Source organism: Streptopelia decaocto, assembly GCF_964273445.1.
Source record: "Streptopelia decaocto genome assembly, chromosome: 5".
NCBI lineage: Eukaryota > Metazoa > Chordata > Aves > Columbiformes > Columbidae > Streptopelia > Streptopelia decaocto.
In genome coordinates, this window is record NC_138659.1 from 68,021,524 (window position 1) to 68,042,680 (window position 21,157).

The 21,157-nt window shown below is 46.4% G+C and overlaps 1 protein-coding gene across 1 annotated transcript in view; it reads left to right on the top strand.

The window, feature by feature from the left end:
- Nucleotides 1-271: 271 nt before the first annotated feature.
- The window catches only part of DMBT1 (deleted in malignant brain tumors 1), a gene marked incomplete at both ends in the record, with an annotated part of 49,455 nt that continues 28,569 nt past the window's right edge, over nucleotides 272-21,157 (top strand). The window contains 15 exons of the mRNA XM_082054207.1: nucleotides 272-356; nucleotides 601-912; nucleotides 2,107-2,418; nucleotides 3,457-3,822; nucleotides 4,411-4,446; nucleotides 4,910-5,221; nucleotides 6,200-6,511; nucleotides 7,487-7,798; nucleotides 8,787-9,098; nucleotides 9,589-9,630; nucleotides 10,074-10,385; nucleotides 10,571-10,600; nucleotides 12,884-13,038; nucleotides 13,558-13,946; nucleotides 14,956-15,227. Coding sequence (XP_081910333.1) covers nucleotides 272-356; nucleotides 601-912; nucleotides 2,107-2,418; nucleotides 3,457-3,822; nucleotides 4,411-4,446; nucleotides 4,910-5,221; nucleotides 6,200-6,511; nucleotides 7,487-7,798; nucleotides 8,787-9,098; nucleotides 9,589-9,630; nucleotides 10,074-10,385; nucleotides 10,571-10,600; nucleotides 12,884-13,038; nucleotides 13,558-13,946; nucleotides 14,956-15,227 — 3,559 coding nt within the window. The remainder of the gene's footprint in view (nucleotides 357-600; nucleotides 913-2,106; nucleotides 2,419-3,456; nucleotides 3,823-4,410; nucleotides 4,447-4,909; nucleotides 5,222-6,199; nucleotides 6,512-7,486; nucleotides 7,799-8,786; nucleotides 9,099-9,588; nucleotides 9,631-10,073; nucleotides 10,386-10,570; nucleotides 10,601-12,883; nucleotides 13,039-13,557; nucleotides 13,947-14,955; nucleotides 15,228-21,157) is intronic.

Sequence of the window (21,157 nt, forward strand, 5' to 3'; positions counted from 1 at the left end):
ATAATCCTGCTGAAAGCACTGTCCATTCTGTTGAAAACTTGTGCTCAGGTACCGTTGCTTCTCCTTCCTAAATACCAGGACACTTTCCAAAAGCGGCCCTTGTTGGCTGCAATTAGCCATGTCTTGACGGCACAGTCAAAGATCATGCTTTTCTTTGCGCCCACCATAGAAGACCATCCTGCAGAGACCCCCAGGCTCTCCATCACCTATGTGTCAGGTGGCACCAACATCGCCAAGGCTGGAAAAAAACTGTCCATGCTTTTTATCCACAATGTCCTCACTTGCTTCTTTCTCTTCCTCCTCTACAGACACCACAAGCATAAGCACAACCAGCTTCCCAACAACCATTCCTCCAGGTGAGTCTGAATTTGTCTTGGTTTTTGTAGCCACTACTTCTGGTGGAACCAGTTAGTGGCTCACATGCTGGGTCTTGGTCTTCTCCGTGGGAGAGCAGACCCAGGGAAATACACAGCCTAGTATAACACAGGGTGGCAGTCCTGGTGGCCTAGAACTCCTAGAGCATTGCCAATGCCCCAGTGAGAGAAGGTGCTGGACTGCTAGAAGATTTTCTCATGTGTTCCCTGTCTCCTCCTTTCCAAGGTGCAACCCTGAGCCTGGTGAACGGCAGGAACCCGTGTGAGGGACGCGTACAGATTAACACCTACGCAGGCACAGGCACTGTCTGTGATGACAGCTGGGACCTGAACGATGCCCAGGTCGTGTGCAGGCAACTGGGATGCGGCTCTGCTGTTTCTGCACCCTCAAACGCCTACTTTGGACAAGGCAGTGGCACCATCTACCTGGATGATGTGCAGTGCAGAGGGAATGAGTCCTCCCTCTTCCAGTGCAGCCACCGTGGCTGGGGTGTCCACAACTGTGGCCACCATGAAGATGCTGGTGTTGTGTGCTCAGGTACCGTTGCTTCTCCTTCCTAAATTCCAGGACACTTTCCAAAAGTGGCCCTTGTTGGCTGCAATTAGCCATGTCTTGGAGGCACAGTCAAAGACCATGCTTTTCTTTGTGCCCACCATGGAAGACCATCCTGCAGAGACCCTCAGGCTGTCTGTCTCCCATGTGACAGTGTGGCTCCAATATCCCCATGACTGGGAGAAAACCTGTCCATTCTTCTTCATCCACAATGTTATGACTTGCTTCTTTCTCTTCCTCCTCTATAGATGCCACAAGCACAACCACTGTTAGCACTCCACCATCAACTAACTACGCCAGGTGTATCTTCTTATTTCACTTTTCAGATGCATTACTTTGGAGGTGTATTAGTTACTAGTTTATACATTGGAGTTGTATCATTTGCATATTGTTATGCTTTTGTACAAATCATTATTGTACTAACTGTTTAAATCCTACATACAGCTCCTCTGTGTCTTTCTGATTCTTTTCATGGGGCTGGATTTCAGCCTACATTCATATTGTGGGAAATCTTTTCTTCTTTAGATTTTATGTTATTTGGGCTAGGTCCTCTTTCATTCCCTCATACACACACATAAATATGAAATATATTCTTCAAACATGTCATTTTCTTCCAGCTAAGAAAGTAAAAAAAAAAAAAAAATGTATAGCTGTTTTCTTAATATAGTTTTGCTTAGATTTTGTTTAAATACAGAAATGCATATTCTCTCCTTTGCTTTGATAGACTCATCATAGAATAGTTTGGGTTGTAAGGGACCTTCAGAGTTCATCTAGTCCAACCCCTGCCATGAGCAGGGACATCTTCACCAGCTCAGGTTGCTCAGAGCCCCGTCCAGCCTGGCCTGGGATGTCTCCAGGGATGGGGCATCTGTCACCTTTCCTGTTATGCTTTTATTATTCTTAAAAAATTTCCCTTCTTGCTGAAATATTTGGTGCTTAGCCTGCCATCTAAATTTTATGTAGAAATTTTGCATTAAATATATGTAGCTGATTTTAAGATCTGGAAGACAGGAACAAAAAAGGTGTGTAATCACCTCTGTCCTCACAGACAGTTAATATTGGGCTAGGCAAAAACCTACTAGGATTGATGGGGTAAGAGGACCGAATAGATGCCTTCCTGTGGTCATTTCTAGCTTATTTGTTCAACTGTGTTTGTGCTCAATTCCCTTTCTCCCAAAGAGACCTATCTCCAGCTGGTGAATGGAAGGCACAGATGTGAAGGTCGCGTTGAGGTCTATTACAGAGGAAGCCTGGGGACAGTTTGTGATGATTTCTGGGATCTTCGCGATGCCCAGGTTGTGTGCAGGCAGCTGGGATGCGGCCAGGCCATCGCAGCTCTTGGAAGTGCTTACTTCGGCCAAGGCTCAGGCGACATCCTGCTGGACAATGTCAACTGCAATGGAACCGAGGTCTCCTTGGAGCATTGTGCTCACCTGGGCTGGAGGAGGCACAACTGTGCCCACTACGAAGATGCTAGCGTTGTCTGTTCAGGTGCTGCCAACATTTTTATTTTCTAAATACTTTTGCTATAAATTGCACTCAATTTACTTGTGTCAGCATGTGGGTATGCAGACATTCTTCTGAGATAACATTTCATTCATTCAAGAAATGTGGTACAAAGTTATATCAGATGTAACCCATGTGCATGTATAATCTTTCTATTTCATTATGAAGAATTTTCTATCTGTGGAAGGTTGTGCACCCTCTGAAAAGGCCTGTTCTCAGGAAACAGAGTCTGATCTTCCAACAATCCAGTCTTTTCACTCCACTGACCCTGCAGAGCCAGGACAGACTCATGATTTTCTCGCTAAATATACAAGTTGTGCTCGCTCACTCCATGCAAAGCAATTAAAAAACCCAAGGATCAGAGATGCATTGCAATAAGCAGAACTTTTGTTCTGTCTAATCACCCAGCAGTGACAAGGAGAATAAGGAAACAAGTTGAAATCAGAGGCAAAGCTATGTTTGGTAGGCAATTTTAATCGGGGAGGAATGGGGCTACATGACATTCGTCACAAGCCTTAATGCATTCATTACGAGCAATAACAGTTTCAGAGTCACAACCCAAACTGCCATAGCTGACAACTCACTTTGCATTGTTTCCGTATTTTTCAAGTTTTTCTTCAAGTTTAGGTCCATCAGTATTCTTTTCCTTATCCATCCTTTTTGAGTACTGTGTCATCTTGCTGTTTTCTGATTTTACTTTCCCCTTACTTTTTAAGAAAAGGTAATTCATTTGTAGGTTATTTTCTCCTGTATTAACAACAGATCGTTATAAACTGAGAAATCACTGATGATAACAAAACTTGCTCCGATACCTCTATTACCATATGTGTGCTATGTTCAATGTCTGTTTAGGTGCCATTCATTTCTTGTTTGCATCTGTAGCTCCATTGGCTATAACAGACTGACCATATTCAACATGGCCATGTTCATGCTGGTCTGATCCATAATCATAGTTAACACACAGATGTACCCATTGCACAAGCTGATCCTCACGTGGGTGACATTTTTCTTCCACATTTATAGGAGAGACCACCACAGCACCGACAATCTCCACAGGGCCAACAGACTCAACACTGGACACAGCAGAGGTGACCTCCACAGAGGACTCAACCACTGCAACACTAACAACCTCTCCTGCAGAGACAACCACCACAGCACCACCAACCACCACAGTGGAGACATCCACCCTAGCAGAGACGTCCAGCACACCACCACCAACCACCACAGTGGAGACGTCCACCCTAGCAGAGACGTCCAGCGCAGCACCACCAACCACCACAGTGGAGATGTTCACCCTAGCAGAGACGTCCAGCGCACCACCAACAACCACCACAGTGGAGATGTTCACCCTAGCAGAGATGGCCACCACAGCAGAGACCAGCACAACAGGTAACCCTGTCCACTGTCACTCACTGATCTTCTTAGTGTATGGGAGGGATTCTCCCATTCCTGGGTCACTCCAGTTAGGACACTCCTGACACCCAAGTCCACTGAGAGGATGCAAGCAGAGCATGGAGAAGAGCTGGTAAACTGGGGGCTGAGGCTTGGGGCCAGGACCTCTGTAGCCATTCCTGGTGAATGAGACTGTTCAGTGAGGGATTTTCCCTCGCTGCAGCTGGGGAGACTGTGACAAGGGACCATTCTGCCTTTGCCCCTGCAGTTTCTGCATGGATAGTACCATAGGTATTTCCTAGACGTGCTGTGGGATTTGGGATATGACTGGAAAAGAGAAATCTGCTGCATCAAATGTTTTGTAATGCAAGTTAGACCTCTATGGGTCTGAGATTCCTGGCTAAGGAGGACAAGGCTCTGTGAAACAGAGAAGTCATAATGCTCATTTCAATCGAATTAAAAACCTCCACATAAGTGCCATGGAACAGGGATTTCTTGAAGATGGGCTACTACAGGGTACATGACATGTGCTGACTGTCTTCAGAGCCTTTTTCATTGACACCAAATTTTTACTTGCATCCGTAGCTTCAGAGATCACCACAGACTGGACAGATTCAACAGGTAATTTTTGCCCACCAGACCCATCCCTGGCCATGCAGCAATCATGCAGGTTCCCTGTGGCAGGGCCCCATCTGGCCACTGTGGGTGCCGTGCATTCGCATCACTCATTAGTTCTCCAGCCTTTTTTTTCTGTTTCCATGTTGACATCTATGTCCATTGCCACAAACCTGCTGCACTTGCTGCACTTTCCTTTACTCCCTCTTCTTTCTTCATGCTTCACATTCAGCCCCTCCTGAATGGCCATATGCAACATGAAATTCATGCCCAAAAAGCTTGTTCCCAGCCTTGCAGTGATCCCCAGCCCAGAATGACAGGGGAGGACAGGGGACGAGCTGGGCTGATTCTGCCCTCTGCACAGGCTGCTGCTCCCCTCTGTCTGTGACATAGCCAGGGGAAGAGGGAGTGGGGACCATGGGTGCTGTGTGGGAGGGACCCTGACCCAGCACCACTTGTCTCCCCACAGGCACCAGCCTGCGCCTCTCCGGTGGCAGGAACAGCTGCGAAGGACGTGTGGAGCTGTACAAGGACAACAGCTGGGGGACTGTGTGCGATGACTTTTGGGACCTGAGCGAAGCCCAGGTGGTGTGCCAGCAGCTGGGCTGTGGCCAGGCCATGGACGCCCCGGGCAGCGCGCGCTTTGGCCCCGGCTCCGGGCCCATCTTCCTGGACGACGTGCAGTGCAGTGGGGACGAGCCCTCCCTCCAGATGTGCAGGCACAGGGGCTGGGGTGTGCACAACTGCGGGCACGGCGAGGATGCCAGCGTCATCTGTGCAGGTGTGTGGGCAGCAGAGGACACGCCAGCTTTCCTGGTGATCCCACTGGGCATCCTTGGGTGCCGTCCCTTGGGGGCAGCCGTGCTTCCCTCCCTTGGTAGCGCTGCGGCAGAGCAGTGAGGTTGGTGTGTTCTGCTGCCTGTTGCTGGGAGCATGTGTCACACAGAAGTCACCTTTTTTCACACAGAGGGCACAGCAGGCTCTCCATGCTTGCAGGTGTAGGCACTTGCTGTGGTGGTGAAGAGCAGGATTGTGGTGTGGGGAGGATGGGCCAGCCCTGGGGGCACATCCAGTTTGAGTCTGGATGGGAGATGGCAGGAGAGAGCTTCGCGCTGTCATTACCATTAGTACTCCATCCAGCCTTGCTTTTCCATGTCCTTTGCCATTGCTATGTCCATCTCCCTCTCCATGTCCATTGCCATCTCCATTGCCAAAAATCTGCTACATTCACTGCACTTTTATTCACAGCCTCTTCTTCCTTGCAGCTCGACATTCAAACCCTCCTGCTGAATGGCCGTACACACCAGGTAATTCATGCCCACCCAGTATGTTCCCAACTATACACTAAGCCCTAGCCCAGCCCAAGAGAGAGGATTGGGGACGGGCTGTCCTCTGTCTGTCCAGCAAAGGCTGCTGCGCCCCTCTGCCTGTGACATCTCCTGAGTGCACAGTTTGTCTCCCTTAGGGGATGGGGAAGACTCCAGCCATACAAAGGCTTTTTCTGCAAATGTCCCCATGCCCCAAGCACCTCTGTCCCCAGGCAGCCCCCACAGATCCCCCAGCATGTTCCTGATCAGATGCACCTGCTCTCTGCACTCCCAAGGTCATTGCTCTTTCACTGCCCTCCACTGGTCTCTGTGGGTCTACCCCACACCACCTCATGGTCACTGTGACCAAATCTCCAAAATGGACAGGGTGATAGGGACCATGGATGTTGGGCTGGAGGGACCCTGACCCAGCACCACTTGCCTCCCCACAGGCACCAGCCTGCGCCTCTCCGGTGGCAGGAACAGCTGCGAAGGACGTGTGGAGCTGTACAAGGACAACAGCTGGGGGACTGTGTGTGATGACTTTTGGGACCTGAGCGAAGCCCAGGTGGTGTGCCAGCAGCTGGGCTGTGGCCAGGCCATGGACGCCCCGGGCAGCGCGCGCTTTGGCCCCGGCTCTGGGCCCATCTTCCTGGACGACGTGCAGTGCAGTGGGGACGAGCCCTCCCTCCAGATGTGCAGGCACAGGGGCTGGGGTGTGCACAACTGCGGGCATGGCGAGGATGCCAGCGTCATCTGTGCAGGTGTGTGGGCAGCAGAGGACACTGGCTTTCCTGGTGGTCCCACTGGATGGGTTTGGGTTCTGTCCCTTGGAGGCAGCCGTGCTTCCCTCCCTTGGCAGAGCCAGGCTTGAGTGGCAAGGTTGAGGTTTTCTGCTGCCTGTGTCTGCAAGGAGATGTCATGCAACAGCCCCATTTTTGCACACAGAAGGTACAGCAGGCTCTCCACATGCACAGGTCTAGGTTCTTTATGCACTGACAAAGAGTGGGATGGCAGGATCATGGCATAGAGAGAATGAGGCAGTAGTGGGGGCACATCAGATTTGTGTCTGAATGGGGAATGGCAAGGCAGAGCTTAATGCTCTTGTCAACCATCAATACTCTAGCCTTGCTTTTCCATGTCCATATCCTTGTCTTTTGCCATTGCCATGACCATCTCTATGTCCATCGCCTCCATTGCCCCAAGCCTGCTACATTTGCTTACCTTTCATTTACTCCCTTTTCTTCCTTGCAGATCCACATTCAACCCCTCCTGCTGAATGGCCATACACACCAGGTAATTCATGCCCTCCAAGCTTGTTCCCAGCTTTGCACTGAGCCCCAGTACAGCACAAGAGGAGACGAGAGGAGAGGAGATGGGCTGTCCTGTGTCTGCCCAGCACAGGCTGCTCTTCCCCTCTGCTCATGACATCCCCAGAGTGCATGGTTGTTATCCCTCAGGGGATGGACAACACTCTAGTCATACAAAGGGATTTTTCTGCAAAAGCCCCCATGCCCTAAGCACCTCTGCCCCCAGGGATCTCCCACAGATCCCCAGCATGTCCCTGGTCAGGTATACCCAGCGTTGTTGCTCTCTCACTGCCCTCCCCTGGTCTGTGTAGGTCTACACCACCCCAGCTCATGGTCCCCGAGGCCAAAGCTCCAAAATGGACAGGGAGGTGGGGAACGTAGGTCCTGTGTGGGAGGGACCCTGACCCAGCACCACTTGCCTCCCCACAGGCACCAGCCTGCGCCTCTCCGGTGGCAGGAACAGCTGCGAAGGACGTGTGGAGCTGTACAAGGACAACAGCTGGGGGACTGTGTGCGATGACTTGTGGGACCTGAGCGAAGCCCAGGTGGTGTGCCAGCAGCTGGGCTGTGGCCAGGCCATGGACGCCCCGGGCAGCGCGCGCTTTGGCCCCGGCTCTGGGCCCATCTTCCTGGACGACGTGCAGTGCAGTGGGGACGAGCCCTCCCTCCAGATGTGCAGGCACAGGGGCTGGGGTGTGCACAACTGCGGGCATGGCGAGGATGCCAGCGTCATCTGTGCAGGTGTGTGGGCAGCAGAGGACATTGACTCTCACAGAGGACCCACTGGGTGGGTTTGATGTCGTCCCTTGGGAGCAGCCATACTTCTCTCCCTTGGTGGAGCCAGGGCAGAGCAGTGAGGCTGGGGGCTTGCGCTGCCTGGTGCTAGGAGCACATAACACACAAAAGCCACCATTTCATATGCAGAAGGCACAGTAGGAACTCCACGCTCACAGGTGTAGGTGCTTGGCGTGGTGGAAAAGAGCAGGATGGTGGGACTGTGACTTGGGGAAAATGAGTCAGCCCTGGGGGTGCATCAGGGTTTTCTGGATGGGAGATTGCAGGACAGAGTTTAACACTCTTGACACCCATTAGTACTTCAGCCTTGCTACTCTATGTTCTTGTCCATTGCCATGGCCATGGCCACCTCGATGTCCGTGTCCATGGCCATGGCCACAAGCCTACTGAATTCACTGCGCTTTCATTCACTCCCTCGTCTTCCTTGCAGCTCCACATTCAACCCCTCCTGCTGAATGGCCATACACACCAGGTAATACATGCCCACCCAGCTTATTCACATGCTTGCGCTGAGGCCTAGCAGGAAAGGAGAGTGGAGGGGAAGGGAGAGGAGGTGACAGGCTGGCCTGAATTTGCCCAGCACAGGCTGCTGTTCCCCTCTGCCCATGACATCTCCAGGCTGTGTGGCTGATCTCCTTCAGGGGATGGGCTACACTCCAGCTGTACAAAGGCTTTTTCTGCAAATCTCCCCATGCCCCAAGCACCCTGCCCCAAAGACAAGTTCCAGAGACCACCAGCATTTCCCTGGACAGGTACATCTGCTCTCTGCACACCCAGGGTCATTGCGCTCTCACTGCCCTCCCCTTGTCCGTGTAGGTCTATACCATCCCAGCTCATGGTCCCCGAGGCCAAAGCTCCAAAATGGACAGGGAGGTGGGGAACATAGGTCCTATGTGGGAGGGACCCAGACCCAGCACCACTTGCCTCCCCACAGGCACCAGCCTGCGCCTCTCCGGTGGCAGGAACAGCTGCGAGGGACGTGTGGAGCTGTACAAGGACAACAGCTGGGGGACTGTGTGTGATGACTTGTGGGACCTGAGCGAAGCCCAGGTGGTGTGCCAGCAGCTGGGCTGTGGCCAGGCCATGGACGCCCCGGGCAGCGCGCGCTTTGGCCCCGGCTCTGGGCCCATCTTCCTGGACGACGTGCAGTGCAGCGGGGACGAGCCCTCCCTCCAGATGTGCAGGCACAGGGGCTGGGGTGTGCACAACTGCGGGCATGGCGAGGATGCCAGCGTCATCTGTGCAGGTGTGTGGGCAGCAGAGGACACTGGCTTTCCTGGTGGTCCCACTGGATGGGTTTGGCTGCCGTCCCTTGGGGGCAGCCGTGCTTCCCTCCCTTGGCAGAGCCAGGCTTGAGTGGCAAGGCTGAGGTTTTCTGCTGCCTGTGTCTGCAAGGAGATGTCATGCAACAGCCCCGTTTTTGCACACAGAAGGTACAGCAGGCTCTCCACATGCACAGGTCTAGGTTCTTTATGCACTGACAAAGAGTGGGATGGCAGGATCATGGCATAGAGAGAATGAGGCAGTAGTGGGGGCACATCAGATTTGTGTCTGAATGGGGAATGGCAAGGCAGAGCTTAATGCTCTTGTCAACCATTAATACTCTAGCCTTGCTTTTCCATGTCCATATCCTTGTCTTTTGCCATTGCCATGACCATCTCTATGTCCATCGCCTCCATTGCCCCAAGCCTGCTACGTTTGTTTCCCTTTCATTTACTCCCTTTTCTTCCTTGCAGATCCACCTTCAACCCCTCCTGCTGAATGGCCATACACACCAGGTAATTCATGCCCTCCAAGCTTGTTCCCAGCTTTGCACTGAGCCCCAGTACAGCACAAGAGGAGACGAGAGGAGAGGAGATGGGCTGTCCTGTGTCTGCCCAGCACAGGCTGCTCTTCCCCTCTGCTCATGACATCCCCAGAGTGCATGGTTGTTATCCCTCAGGGGATGGACAACACTCTAGTCGTACAAAGGGATTTTTCTGCAAAAGCCCCTATGCCGTAAGCACCTCTGCCCCCAGGGATCTCTCACAGATCCCCAGCATGTCCCTGGTCAGGTGTACCCAGCGTTGTTGCTCTCTCACTGCCCTCCCCTGCTCCGTGTAGGTCTACACAACCCCAGCTCATGGTCCCCGAGGCCAAAGCTCCAAAATGGACAGGGAGGTGGGGAACGTAGGTCCTGTGTGGGAGGGACCCTGACCCAGCACCACTTGCCTCCCCACAGGCACCAGCCTGCGCCTCTCCGGTGGCAGGAACAGCTGCGAAGGACGTGTGGAGCTGTACAAGGACAACAGCTGGGGGACTGTGTGCGATGACTTGTGGGACCTGAGCGAAGCCCAGGTGGTGTGCCAGCAGCTGGGCTGTGGCCAGGCCTTGGACGCCCCGGGCAGCGCACGCTTTGGCCCCGGCTCCGGGCCCATCTTCCTGGATGATGTGCAGTGCAGCGGGGACGAGCCCTCCCTCCAGATGTGCAGGCACAGGGGCTGGGGTGTGCACAACTGCGGGCATGGCGAGGATGCCAGCGTCATCTGTGCAGGTACGTGGGCAGCAGAGGACATGAGCTCTCCCATGAACCTCATGATCCCCCATGTCCCCATTCCCACATTGCTATGATTCCTGTCATGTTACCCTATGCCTCAGTATGGGGACATGCCTACACCTCAGTATCTTTCTTCTGAAAAACAAATCTCACTTTTGGTTTTTCTTCCTTCATACTTGCAGATTCTCTGGACATCACGACACCTTCATCAGGTAATGCTCTTCTGGAACTCTTCTCACCTTTCTTATTGGTGTCTTCCTCTCAGGGTTTTTGAATTTGATTTTTGTATCTGTGGCAATATCACTTTAAACTCACGTGATAATTCTTAGACCACCTGTGATAACCCCTTGCACCTCTGTGATTCTTATTGTGCAGTTATAGTTGTTGACTGTGGACATGCCATTTCCCCACTGGGCTCTTCAGCTGGCTCAAGGCTTAGAAAGTGTTGTCTAAATCTCTTTTAGCCACATGTATCAGTACTGGCAAAGTGATGTATGTACTTTCTTCAGAACTGAAGATCTAAAGGATAGCAACATCAAACCACAACAGTGTTATTCGGCTGACTATTTGTGTGTGTGGTAAAGTTTCCTTATTGTCATGATTTCTATATAGCACTCATAAATCATTTTTTCTCCTGATTTTTTTTTTATTTTCCATTTTGTCTTCATCTGCTTCCCTGATGGCATAACTTCCTTTGTCTTCTTTTAGAATTTCCTTAAGAAACATATCTTCTTTTTCAAAATTATACCTGTTCAATTGAAACGTTCTTCATTTGCTTCCAGAGTCACAGGTCATTTATCAGAGAGGCTGTGTGCAGTGGGTATTTTTTGGCTCTTCTGCTTACTTATAGCTCTTATGGTCTTCAACTTGCTATTTTTGCATTAGAAAGCAGATGTTAGATTTAGAGCTTGACCATTCACAGAAAATAGTATGGAAGTTTCTGAGGGTTCGTCAAAGGGGCTGTGTGTGCATACAGCTGATGCTCCCAAGCTTGGGATACCCAAGAACCCCAAAATCCTGAGGCAGGAAGGAGTGTGCTGGAATATAAAATATGGAGGTTGTTGCCTTTATGTGTCTTATCTTGCAGGAATTAAGTTCAGAACTTGTGCTCTCCTTCCTATAAGGAAACTTTTAGGATTAACTATGTGTTTAACATCAGAATCATACGTCATTCATGCTGTCAGGAACACAAAAGCTTTTTGCAGCTACGCTTATAGGAGAAATGAGATCTATTTAAGACTTCCATTTTTACTGTCATGACACCTCCCAGAATCAGATCTCAACTACAGAAAGGAGAGACTGGAGCAGAAAGCATCACAGTATCACCAGCCCAGCCTGAAGAGGGTGGCCTGACACCATGGATGTGGCAGAGAATCCTGAATGCAACATGAAAGAAAACCTAATGCAAAACCAAATATTTGTTTTGATTTGAGTCATGCAGAATATCATCTGCAGTCAGCGGGAGACCCGCTTCTCAGGAGCTGTGAATGAGACATGTACAGCTCAAGTACAATGTTGTGGGGGCTACTGTAAGTAATTTCTCTTCCATTTCTTTCTGCAGCACCTTATTTTTGTGGTGGCTCAGTTTCAAATTCCTCTGGGATACTACAGAGCCCGTTCTACCCTAGAAGTTATCCAAACAACGTTGACTGTGTGTGGGAAATACAAGTAGAGAACAATTTCCGTGTTATGCTCACATTTAGAGATATTGCGTAAGTAAAATATTGATTCCCTGGGGAAATAATGAAGTCAAAACTTACTTGAGAAGTTTGAAAACTTATTTGAAATAAGAAAGCTTCCCAATTTTAAAGATATTTTCAATAACATCCAGCAGTTGGAATGCTACAACAAAATCTGGAGTACTGGGGTATTTTCCGCTCACAGTTTTCTGCTAAAACTATATAGAAAATGAATAAAACTTCTGCCATGAAAACTTTAAGCCCTGATTCTATCACACGTTAGGCAGTTAAATCAGAGTTTCTGAAACCCATTTGACAAGGTGCTGACATTTGTTCACCAGGATGCAAAGCGTCGGATGCCAGGATGACTACATTGAAGTCTATGATGGGCCTCCAGACTCTTCCCCGCTTCTTGGGAGACTTTGTTCTGGTTCCTTTCCCACGTACACATCCTCTTCAAACATGATGACCGTTCACTTTCACAGCGATTCTAGATACACCTTCAGAGGGTTTCAAGCTCACTACTCCTCCATTTCATCAGATCACACCACCAGTAAGTTCCCATTCAGTGTTTCTCAATGGACAAGGCTGTCTATTGTTTTTGTTTGCAAAATAAATATTTATGTATATTTAAAGATGTTAGGGAAATGAAATGATATGTGTGAAATCTGATGGGTTGGGGTGTGAACTGCCGATGTTCTAAATTAAGAATAAATCATAATGTGGATCAGTTACAACCTTTAATCATTAACAGGTTCCTGAAGTCACTAATTATATTTTATCATCTTTTCCTGCCAGCCCTTCTGTGTTTGCCAGACTACATGCGTGCCGTGGTTAGCAGAGACTATCTCCAGTCCCAAGGCTACTCAGCTCAGATGGTCACCCTGAGCGACCATCGCTGTACACCAACAGTCACGCCGCGCGAGGTCATATTCAACATTCCCTACAACGGCTGTGGGACGATACGAGAGGTACGGTCACTGTTGTGCATGGGGAATTGCAAGATCTGATTTGAAAAGAGTCATTAAAGGGACATTGTGGTTCACAGTGCTAAGAAGTGAACCAATGAGACCTGGGGGGTTTTAGTGCTTTAGGTCTCCATGCCTTAGGTAATGTCCATGCTTAACAGAAATGAGCTTACAGGGAGGAAAGTATGGGAGGAAGTTACATGAACTTTCCATGATTTAAAGCAGACATAGTCCTGTAAGTGCCGTGGAGATTTGGGATGATTTTGTTCTACACAATTGGTGTTTTTACAGATGTTCAATGAGTTGGTTCTGCCTTGGATTTAACGAAGAGTTTTTCTCCACTGATTTCTATTTCAGGAGGTTTATTTAAAATGTGTGAGCAGGAAAGACTAACATCAAGGTTCTTGGTTTAAAGGGTTTAAGATGAATCTATATTTTTTAATTGTATATTACTCTATCAAAGCTTAGAACATGGAATGTGACAAAAACGCAATTCCTCATTTCAAATTACATGTTAAACAGGAGAACAATGATACAATCAACTATTCCAACACGATCGAGGTTACATCTTCTGGGCACATAATCAAGAGGAAAAAGAACATTCATTTACATATCAGTTGCAAAATGCTAGAGGACACATGGACACAAATAATGTATGTTGCTGAGGATACTATAGACGTGAATGAATATCAGTTCGGAAGATATGACATGAACATCACTTTTTATGATTCCTCCTCATTCTTGCGGCAAGTGCACGACTCCCCATACTATGTTGATTTGAACCAAAATTTGTACCTTCAAGCTTATCTTCACAGCTCTGACCAAAATCTGACGATATTTGTGGACACATGTGTGGCATCACCTGATCCCCATGATTTTAACACTGTGGCCTATGATATAATCAAGCATGGGTAAGAGCTTTCTGAAGTTGTTAGAAGCATAGCTGTAATATGCTTTCTGAATTTATTTAAAATAATAGAGCAAACCTGTGTTGGTTTAGATCTTGTTATCAACGGACTGCTAAAATCAGTCTTTTTAATTGCTTTTTAATTTTTTTTTTTTTTTTTTTTTACAATGTGAGCCTGGAAATAAGAAATGCCATTTAGACCTCACTAACATTTTGTTTCACTTACTTCATTTTTGTCCTACATGCAAAATTCAAAGTAGTGGGAGTGAGGTAGATGAGATAGTGAAAACTGGCAGGAGAAATCTGTCATCTTAGGCATTAAATATTTTAGTAAAACCAGGTCAAGCATTAGATTCAGTTTTTTATGTCTTGTATAGCACAGACGTGTGTAAGAGGGGAAACCTCATGGTGGCTCCAGCTTCCTCACAAGGGGAGCAGAAGGGGCAGGGCTGAGCTCTTCTCTTTAGTGACCAACAACAGAACCCAAGGGAATGGCAGAAGATGTGCCAGGGGAGGGTCAGTTGGACATGAGGAAAAGGTTCTTCACCCAGAGGGTGCTGGACACTGAACAGGCTCCCCAGGGAGGTGTCACAGCACCAAACCTGACAGTGCTCAAGAAGAGACTGGACAACGTCCTCAGACACATGGTGTGAACTGTGAGGTTGTCCTGTGCAGGGACAGGAGTTGGACTCCATGATCCTTGTGGGTCTCTTCCAACTCAGGACATTCTAAGAGTCTGTTCTCCCCTCTTCTCTACTTATAGTCTCTTTCTCTTGGGGAAAACAAACAAACAAACAAACAAACCAAAAAAGAGTTGCCAATGTTCCTGCTGTTGCATAGAACTTAAATAAGTCTATATTTTAAAAGTCTATACTATGCCATAAAAGTTTCATTTTTATGTCATCGTGTTCTTAGTGCTGGCTGTGATGATTTTCTTTTAATCTATTCTATTTTTGCAGGAATGTCCATGTGTAAATCCATGAAGACTAATTGTCCTTTTCATTTCTTTGTAGATGCGTTAGAGATTCTTCCTATGCCACCTACCAGTCCCCCGACCACCACTTGGCTCGGTTCAAGTTTAATGCCTTTGAGTTCATCAGGCACCACACGTCCGTGTACCTGCAGTGCGAGCTGGTGGTGTGCAGGCTCGGGGACTATTCCTCCCGCTGCTACCAGGGCTGCACTAGCAGGTCCAAGAGAGAATCAAGTTCTGCTGAGGAAAGGGTGCAAGTGGTTGCTGGCCCAGTTCAGCTTCGAGATGGGGGTGCTCAGAGTAGGATTACTGGTAAAGTGAAATAAATTTCTCTCATGTTTACTTTAAGACCACTCTGGGCTTCAAGAAAAAACATAGCTGTGCATGCAATTTATAAAATCATGTTACCATTACCTCATCATTTCACTTTGCAATAAAATAACCTCCCTCCTAGCATTCTGCTCTGTGATATCTCCCAAGTAGCAACTGACAGGGCAAGAGGAAATGGTCTCAAGTTACAACAGGGAAGATTCAGATTGGATATTAGGAAGAATTTCTTTCCAGCAAGGGTTGTCAGGCATTGGAACAGGCTACCCAGGGCAGTGGTGGAGTCACCATCCCTGGAGAGGTTTAAAAGGCATTTAGACGAGCTTCTTAGGGACATGGTTTAGTGCCAGAGTTAGGTTATGGTTGGACTTGATGATTTTGAGGGTCTCTTCCAACGAAAATGATTCTATGATTCTATTATAAGACAATGTCATGGATTCCTCCCGGTGATTGTCCCTCAGTAAAATCTATGACTGTGGGTTTCATAGTAATTGAATTACTATGCTGAAATGTTTGTTGCCAGTTTTTTCACATTTCTGCTGAGGATTAATGTGAAGGGTTATTTGGTGTTAGGTGCTGTATGACTTAGAGCAAGTGAATCTGTACACAGTAGTTTGCTATCTGCTTCGTTTCGAAAGCACTCGGAAAGGCTTATCGGGCATTGGAACAGGCTGTCCAGGGCAGTGGTGGAGTCACCATCCCTGGGGGGCATTTAAAAGACATGGAGATGTGGTGCTTAGGGACATGCTTTAGAGGTTGACTTGGCAGTGGCTGGATTAGGGATTGGACTCTATGATCTTAAAGGTCTTTTCCAAACAAAACTGTTCTATGATTCTATGATTTCTGACATCTGCCTCTGAAATCTGCTTTTGTTAACTTTGCCGTAAAAAGGAGGGATTTTTTGGTTGACCCAATTGTTTACAAATCTCTTCCTCTTTCAACACCTTGCAAAACTCCTGTTTTCACCCACCTATATAAAAAATATAACTGCTTTGGCTGTCTCAAGGGAGCGGTAGCGTGTAACCTATTTTAGTGCTACAGCTCCATTGATCTAATTAGCTCCAGTCTGATTGTGTAATGTGGTGGCCAGGAGGGAGCAAACTCGCAGCCTTCTTGAGAAACATCCAATTCCCTCCATTGTCTTCTGCTCATGAAGTTTGCTTAGTTAAGCTGTCATCCCTGCTAAAGCAAAGCCTGATCAAATAGATCAAAGCAGCGAAATTGTAAGAAGTTAGCTTATTTCTGACTCTTATCTAGGAACTATCCCTTTTAATGCAGCAGCTCTTTATGGCCTGATCTTTAATATATTGAGACCAAACCCTCTGTGCCTCCACTCACAGGGCTGGACCCTCCTGTGCCTCCCGCTGCTGCTGACAGTCTCCTCGTGCCGCTCGTTGCTGCTGTTGCCGTCCTGGCCGTTGTCGTTTTTGTTCTCGCTGGTTTTCTTGTGAGACCTGCGCTGAAGAAACCTCTTTTGCACGGGATAATGTGAGATCAAAGGTCGGCATCACCCACTAAATGACTACAGGGTAAATGTCACGTATTATGAGCCACCAAACTGCTTCACTGATGACTGTCATATATAAGCCATTTGCCAGAAGCTGCGATATCTTTGTCTACAATCAATCCTGTTAGAATGCCTTAGAACATCTTTGTAATCCTAACATCCCTTAAAAGATTAAGAAATAATTTCAACATTCATTTAATGAGTTGTTTGGTACAATAATTTTATCATTTTTCTCCTCTTCAATTCTTTTCCCACATCCTTCTAAGACCATTTATCTAATGCCTTGTAATTTTGTGAGTTGGAGAGAAAATATCAATGAGGCATCAATAAATATTTCAAGGTTTATTAAAAGGGAGGAAGATTTAATTTGGGGAGAAGCAATAGGTCATTTCTGGAAAGGAAATGTAGAAATTGATCTTACCGTGGCATCTGGAATTGTGGCTATACAATATTCTAATACCTTGTTTTTGTTTTTTAATGTTAAATTTCTTCTTGGAACAGTAATGGATCTGTGCTTATTTATAAAATGCAGAGATTTCCAAGTAATCTGTGATGTGAAGAGTGTAATTTAAAGTCAAAGGAAGGAAAGTTTACAAAGCAACAATTCTATTTTGTCTTTGAAATTAATGTCTCTGTGATTAAAATAGAAACCAAAGTTTTAGTGCGTTGAAGAGCATGGTCTGTTGGATTAAAATTTTTCCAAGTGATGTAGTGAGCCCCTGCTTCTGAAATACTGCATGGGGAATTTCTAGATATCTTAATGTAAGCTTCAAAAGGAATGAGCTCATTCTTTTTCTTTCTGCATATGCAAATTTACAGAAAATATCTGCCCTGGGAAGACAGATTGCTGACTCTTGATTCAGAAATGCCTTTTCTTTTGGTTTCCCCTGCTTCTTCCACATGGCCACATTGTGGCACTTGTCCCCATGAACACCATAGAGCTGTGAGGTCCCTGCTGCTTCTGCCTCCATCCTCTGTGCCAACCACCCCAGTTCCTCCTCCTCCTCATCGGCCACGGGCACTGCTGCTCACCCAGAGCATCATATCAGCTGGAGCTTCCATCTGCACCTCAGCTCCACCACCTCAGCCCAATCTCTTCCCAAGAGACATGTCCCTAACTTGACAAATCTCTTCTCATGCTTAGCAAGACTCACAGTTGAAATTAGCATCACTGTTGAAAAGGCTTTTCACGATATCTATCCTCAGTTTTCACTGTCACTGATCAAGCCCTTCAGCTCTTGGTCTGTCGCTCCTGGCAATGGGGAGTCATTTTCTCTCCTTTCTCTTTAGGTGCATTTTACCTGGTTGAAGATTGATGTTGGATTTTGCACCAAGTTTTCACTTTTCTAGATTAAATAAATCTAAATTAAAAAGATACTGTGCTGTTAAAGGTGTTTTGTTTGCAATATTTAAGGCTGAATCACACAATCTTATCTAAAGGCTTGTCAAATCAGTGGGACGCCTTCCCATTGACATACATCCTAAACCTGGAAAAAACATAAATCTCATTCAAGGTATCAAACCTCAGTCAGGAGAATTTTCAAGTCTCATTTAAATTCCATTTAAATGCCATTTAAATGTTGAAAGACATTTTGTGTGTCATTTCCAAAAGGAGGAGTTTTGTTCAATTTTTAGTACTTTTGGTTGCTGATGACAACATATATATATATATATATATATATATATATCTTTTTCTTTTTCCCCATGGGTGTATGCTGCTTTGTTGTGAGGAGTTTGGCTTCTCAAGACTTACCCAGCCTTTCAGAGTGTATTGTGCAGACTAAAATATGCTGGCAATCCAAACAGCCAAATACCACATAAACATTTACCATTGGTGCATGAAAACATGAAAAGCAAGATCTGGTGAGTTTTGCCTTTCATGTCCTAGTTGAAAGTACAGAGAAAGAAAGCCAAAATGTAAACTTAAATTGGAGGGTTTTTTTCCCTTAGTTTTGTTATTTTGTTCATTTTGGGGGGGGTTTAGTGTTATGCCAACTATTACTAGTTGGTGCATGCAAACACAAGGATGTCAAGAAACAGAAGCACATGGAGGGCACAACATTTGTTCTTTTTAAATGAGCTTTCTGGAGGCTGCAATTGTTGTCACCTCCTCCACCCTTAGACCAGACACACCAGCCATCACTTGGTGTGTCTGTCACTACTCAACCGTGTAGTATGTACTTTTTTTGTCCGCTCAGTAGTATGTACTCAACCAACAATCTCAGCACCAACTAAGCGTCTTGTTTCCAACATCATGTTAAAATCCCTTACAAATGTCAACCTGTGTAGTGCGAGCTGTGTTGGGAGAGGATAATAATTGAATTATACCATGTATATACAGACTATGCAGCTACAGGTGTTCATAACTCCAACAAAACTGCACATCCTTGAATAACTCCCCTAAAGTAATATTGAAGGAGGGCTTTTTCATTGAAAGAGAATGGATCCATAGCAATTTTGTTTCAAATACATACACTTTTTTTTTATAAAATATTGAATAGAATATTGAGTTCCTTCCAGTGTGCCATTCCCAGCGTTGTCATACAACCTGTTTGCCCAGCAGTGCAATTAAAGCAAAGCTCAGAAACAAAGTTCTGTTTGCTTGTTTGTATGCTGAATTTCCTGTGCTTTGGTGTCCTGTTTATCTTGCTGTTCTAATTTTGAAGTATGAAGCAGATAATTCAGCTCTCTAGTCCTCCTTCCCAGGAACATGCTATAAAAATATTTATAATCGGGTATAAATAAATGTTGTTTTGCTTCTGGATCCCGTAGCTAGCAAGTAGATTTGTTTTTCATAGCAAATCCCCATGTTTTGTGGATTGAGACTAAAAAAAGCTAATTTGGGTTGGCAGGGTATGAGTAAGAAACACAATTTTTCTTGTGTAATTTTCATTACTTTCTCCCCATGCCTTGCCATAGAAGTGCACAGATATTCATTGATATCAAGCCAAATTAAGGCGCTAAGTGTAACCCTCTGCTCACACTTCTGACTTAGGTCCTTTAATGCCCGAGGCTGAAAGCTTGCACCAAATTCCAATTAAATAACTAAATTAATATGCTCTAGAGATCACTTTCACTTGACTGATTGCTTTTTTTAATAACTCCTTGAGACTCATCAGCCAAGGCCAAATTTTTTTAATAGGATTGCACTAGAATCTACCTTGAATGGGCAATCAGGCAGCCAGCCACTGTGACTGGGTTGCTGAATTTTCCACCACACTTAATAAACTCAGAGAAAACAGCAAATGCATTTATTGAGCCTGACCCAACACTGCCCTTTACTTGTGACAAGATGATAATAATAAGAAGCAGAAGAAGAAGCAGCAGCAGCAGCATTGCAACCCTTCACTGTCCAGCATCTCTGAAGCCAAGTACAACCAACCTTTTTTACACTTTCTGTTCAACTCCTTGTTTTTCTCTATTTTGGTAGCTTTGTTTTCATGGGGTTTTAAAACGTTATTATTTGTTTTGGCAGTTACCATATAGCTGGGAAAAAAAACAAGGAGAAACTAAAATTCTCACAGCAGCTCATGTATTTTAGGAGATTTTCTATCTCAGGCTCATGAACTATGACACAAAAAGCATATTTGAATAAGTCTTGCCTAACTGAGGAAACATGTGAGTGACCCGACTGGGTTACTGAGAGTGACATTTGTTTTCTTTTCCTAGAATAACACTTGGATCAGCTCTTTTGCCCTGAATCACCTGGTGCCCATCTAAGCAGATTTTCCTTGTTCTTTCTGAACTAATTAGTCATAGGTTGTAATGTAGAAATTAATTGTGCTGCTGCTGTTCTGAAGAACACGCCCAGCTTGAAGAAGGTTGTCTTCTGTTTGTGTATTTTTGTTCAGTTTTCAGAAATTGTAGTTTCAGAGAGATGGCTTCTTTCTTCTTTTCTCTTTCTGTATGAAGACTGTGAGAGCCGTATTTTGTCCTCAGACATATCCACACAAACCTGTTGGGTCTAAGGAAGTTTTCTGTGAGTGTCTAAACAAAATAGATAAAATTTGGAGTTTTGAACAGTTGCAGAGTGTTGCATTGGAGTCTTAGAGGCTGAAATCCATCTACTAGGATGGGGATTAAGTCTCTTCTGTTTTTTCTGTATGACTTTTTCCTTCCTTCCTTCCTTCCTTCCTTCCTTCCTTCCTTCCTTCCTTCCTTCCTTCCTTCCTTCCTTCCTTCCTTCCTTCCTTCCTTCCTTCCTTCCTTCCTTCCTTCCTTCCTTCCTTCCTTCCTTCCTTCTCCTCTCTCATCCCTGCTCCTACCACATAGTTAACTTCCCAGTACATGTCAAGATCTTGTTACTCCTTGCTTTATCTCCCTTATTGCTTTTTGATTTAGGCACTGAATAAAATTAGGTACTCAGTGCAAAGACTGAGTTTTCTTCTCTGCCTGACCAGCTGATAGA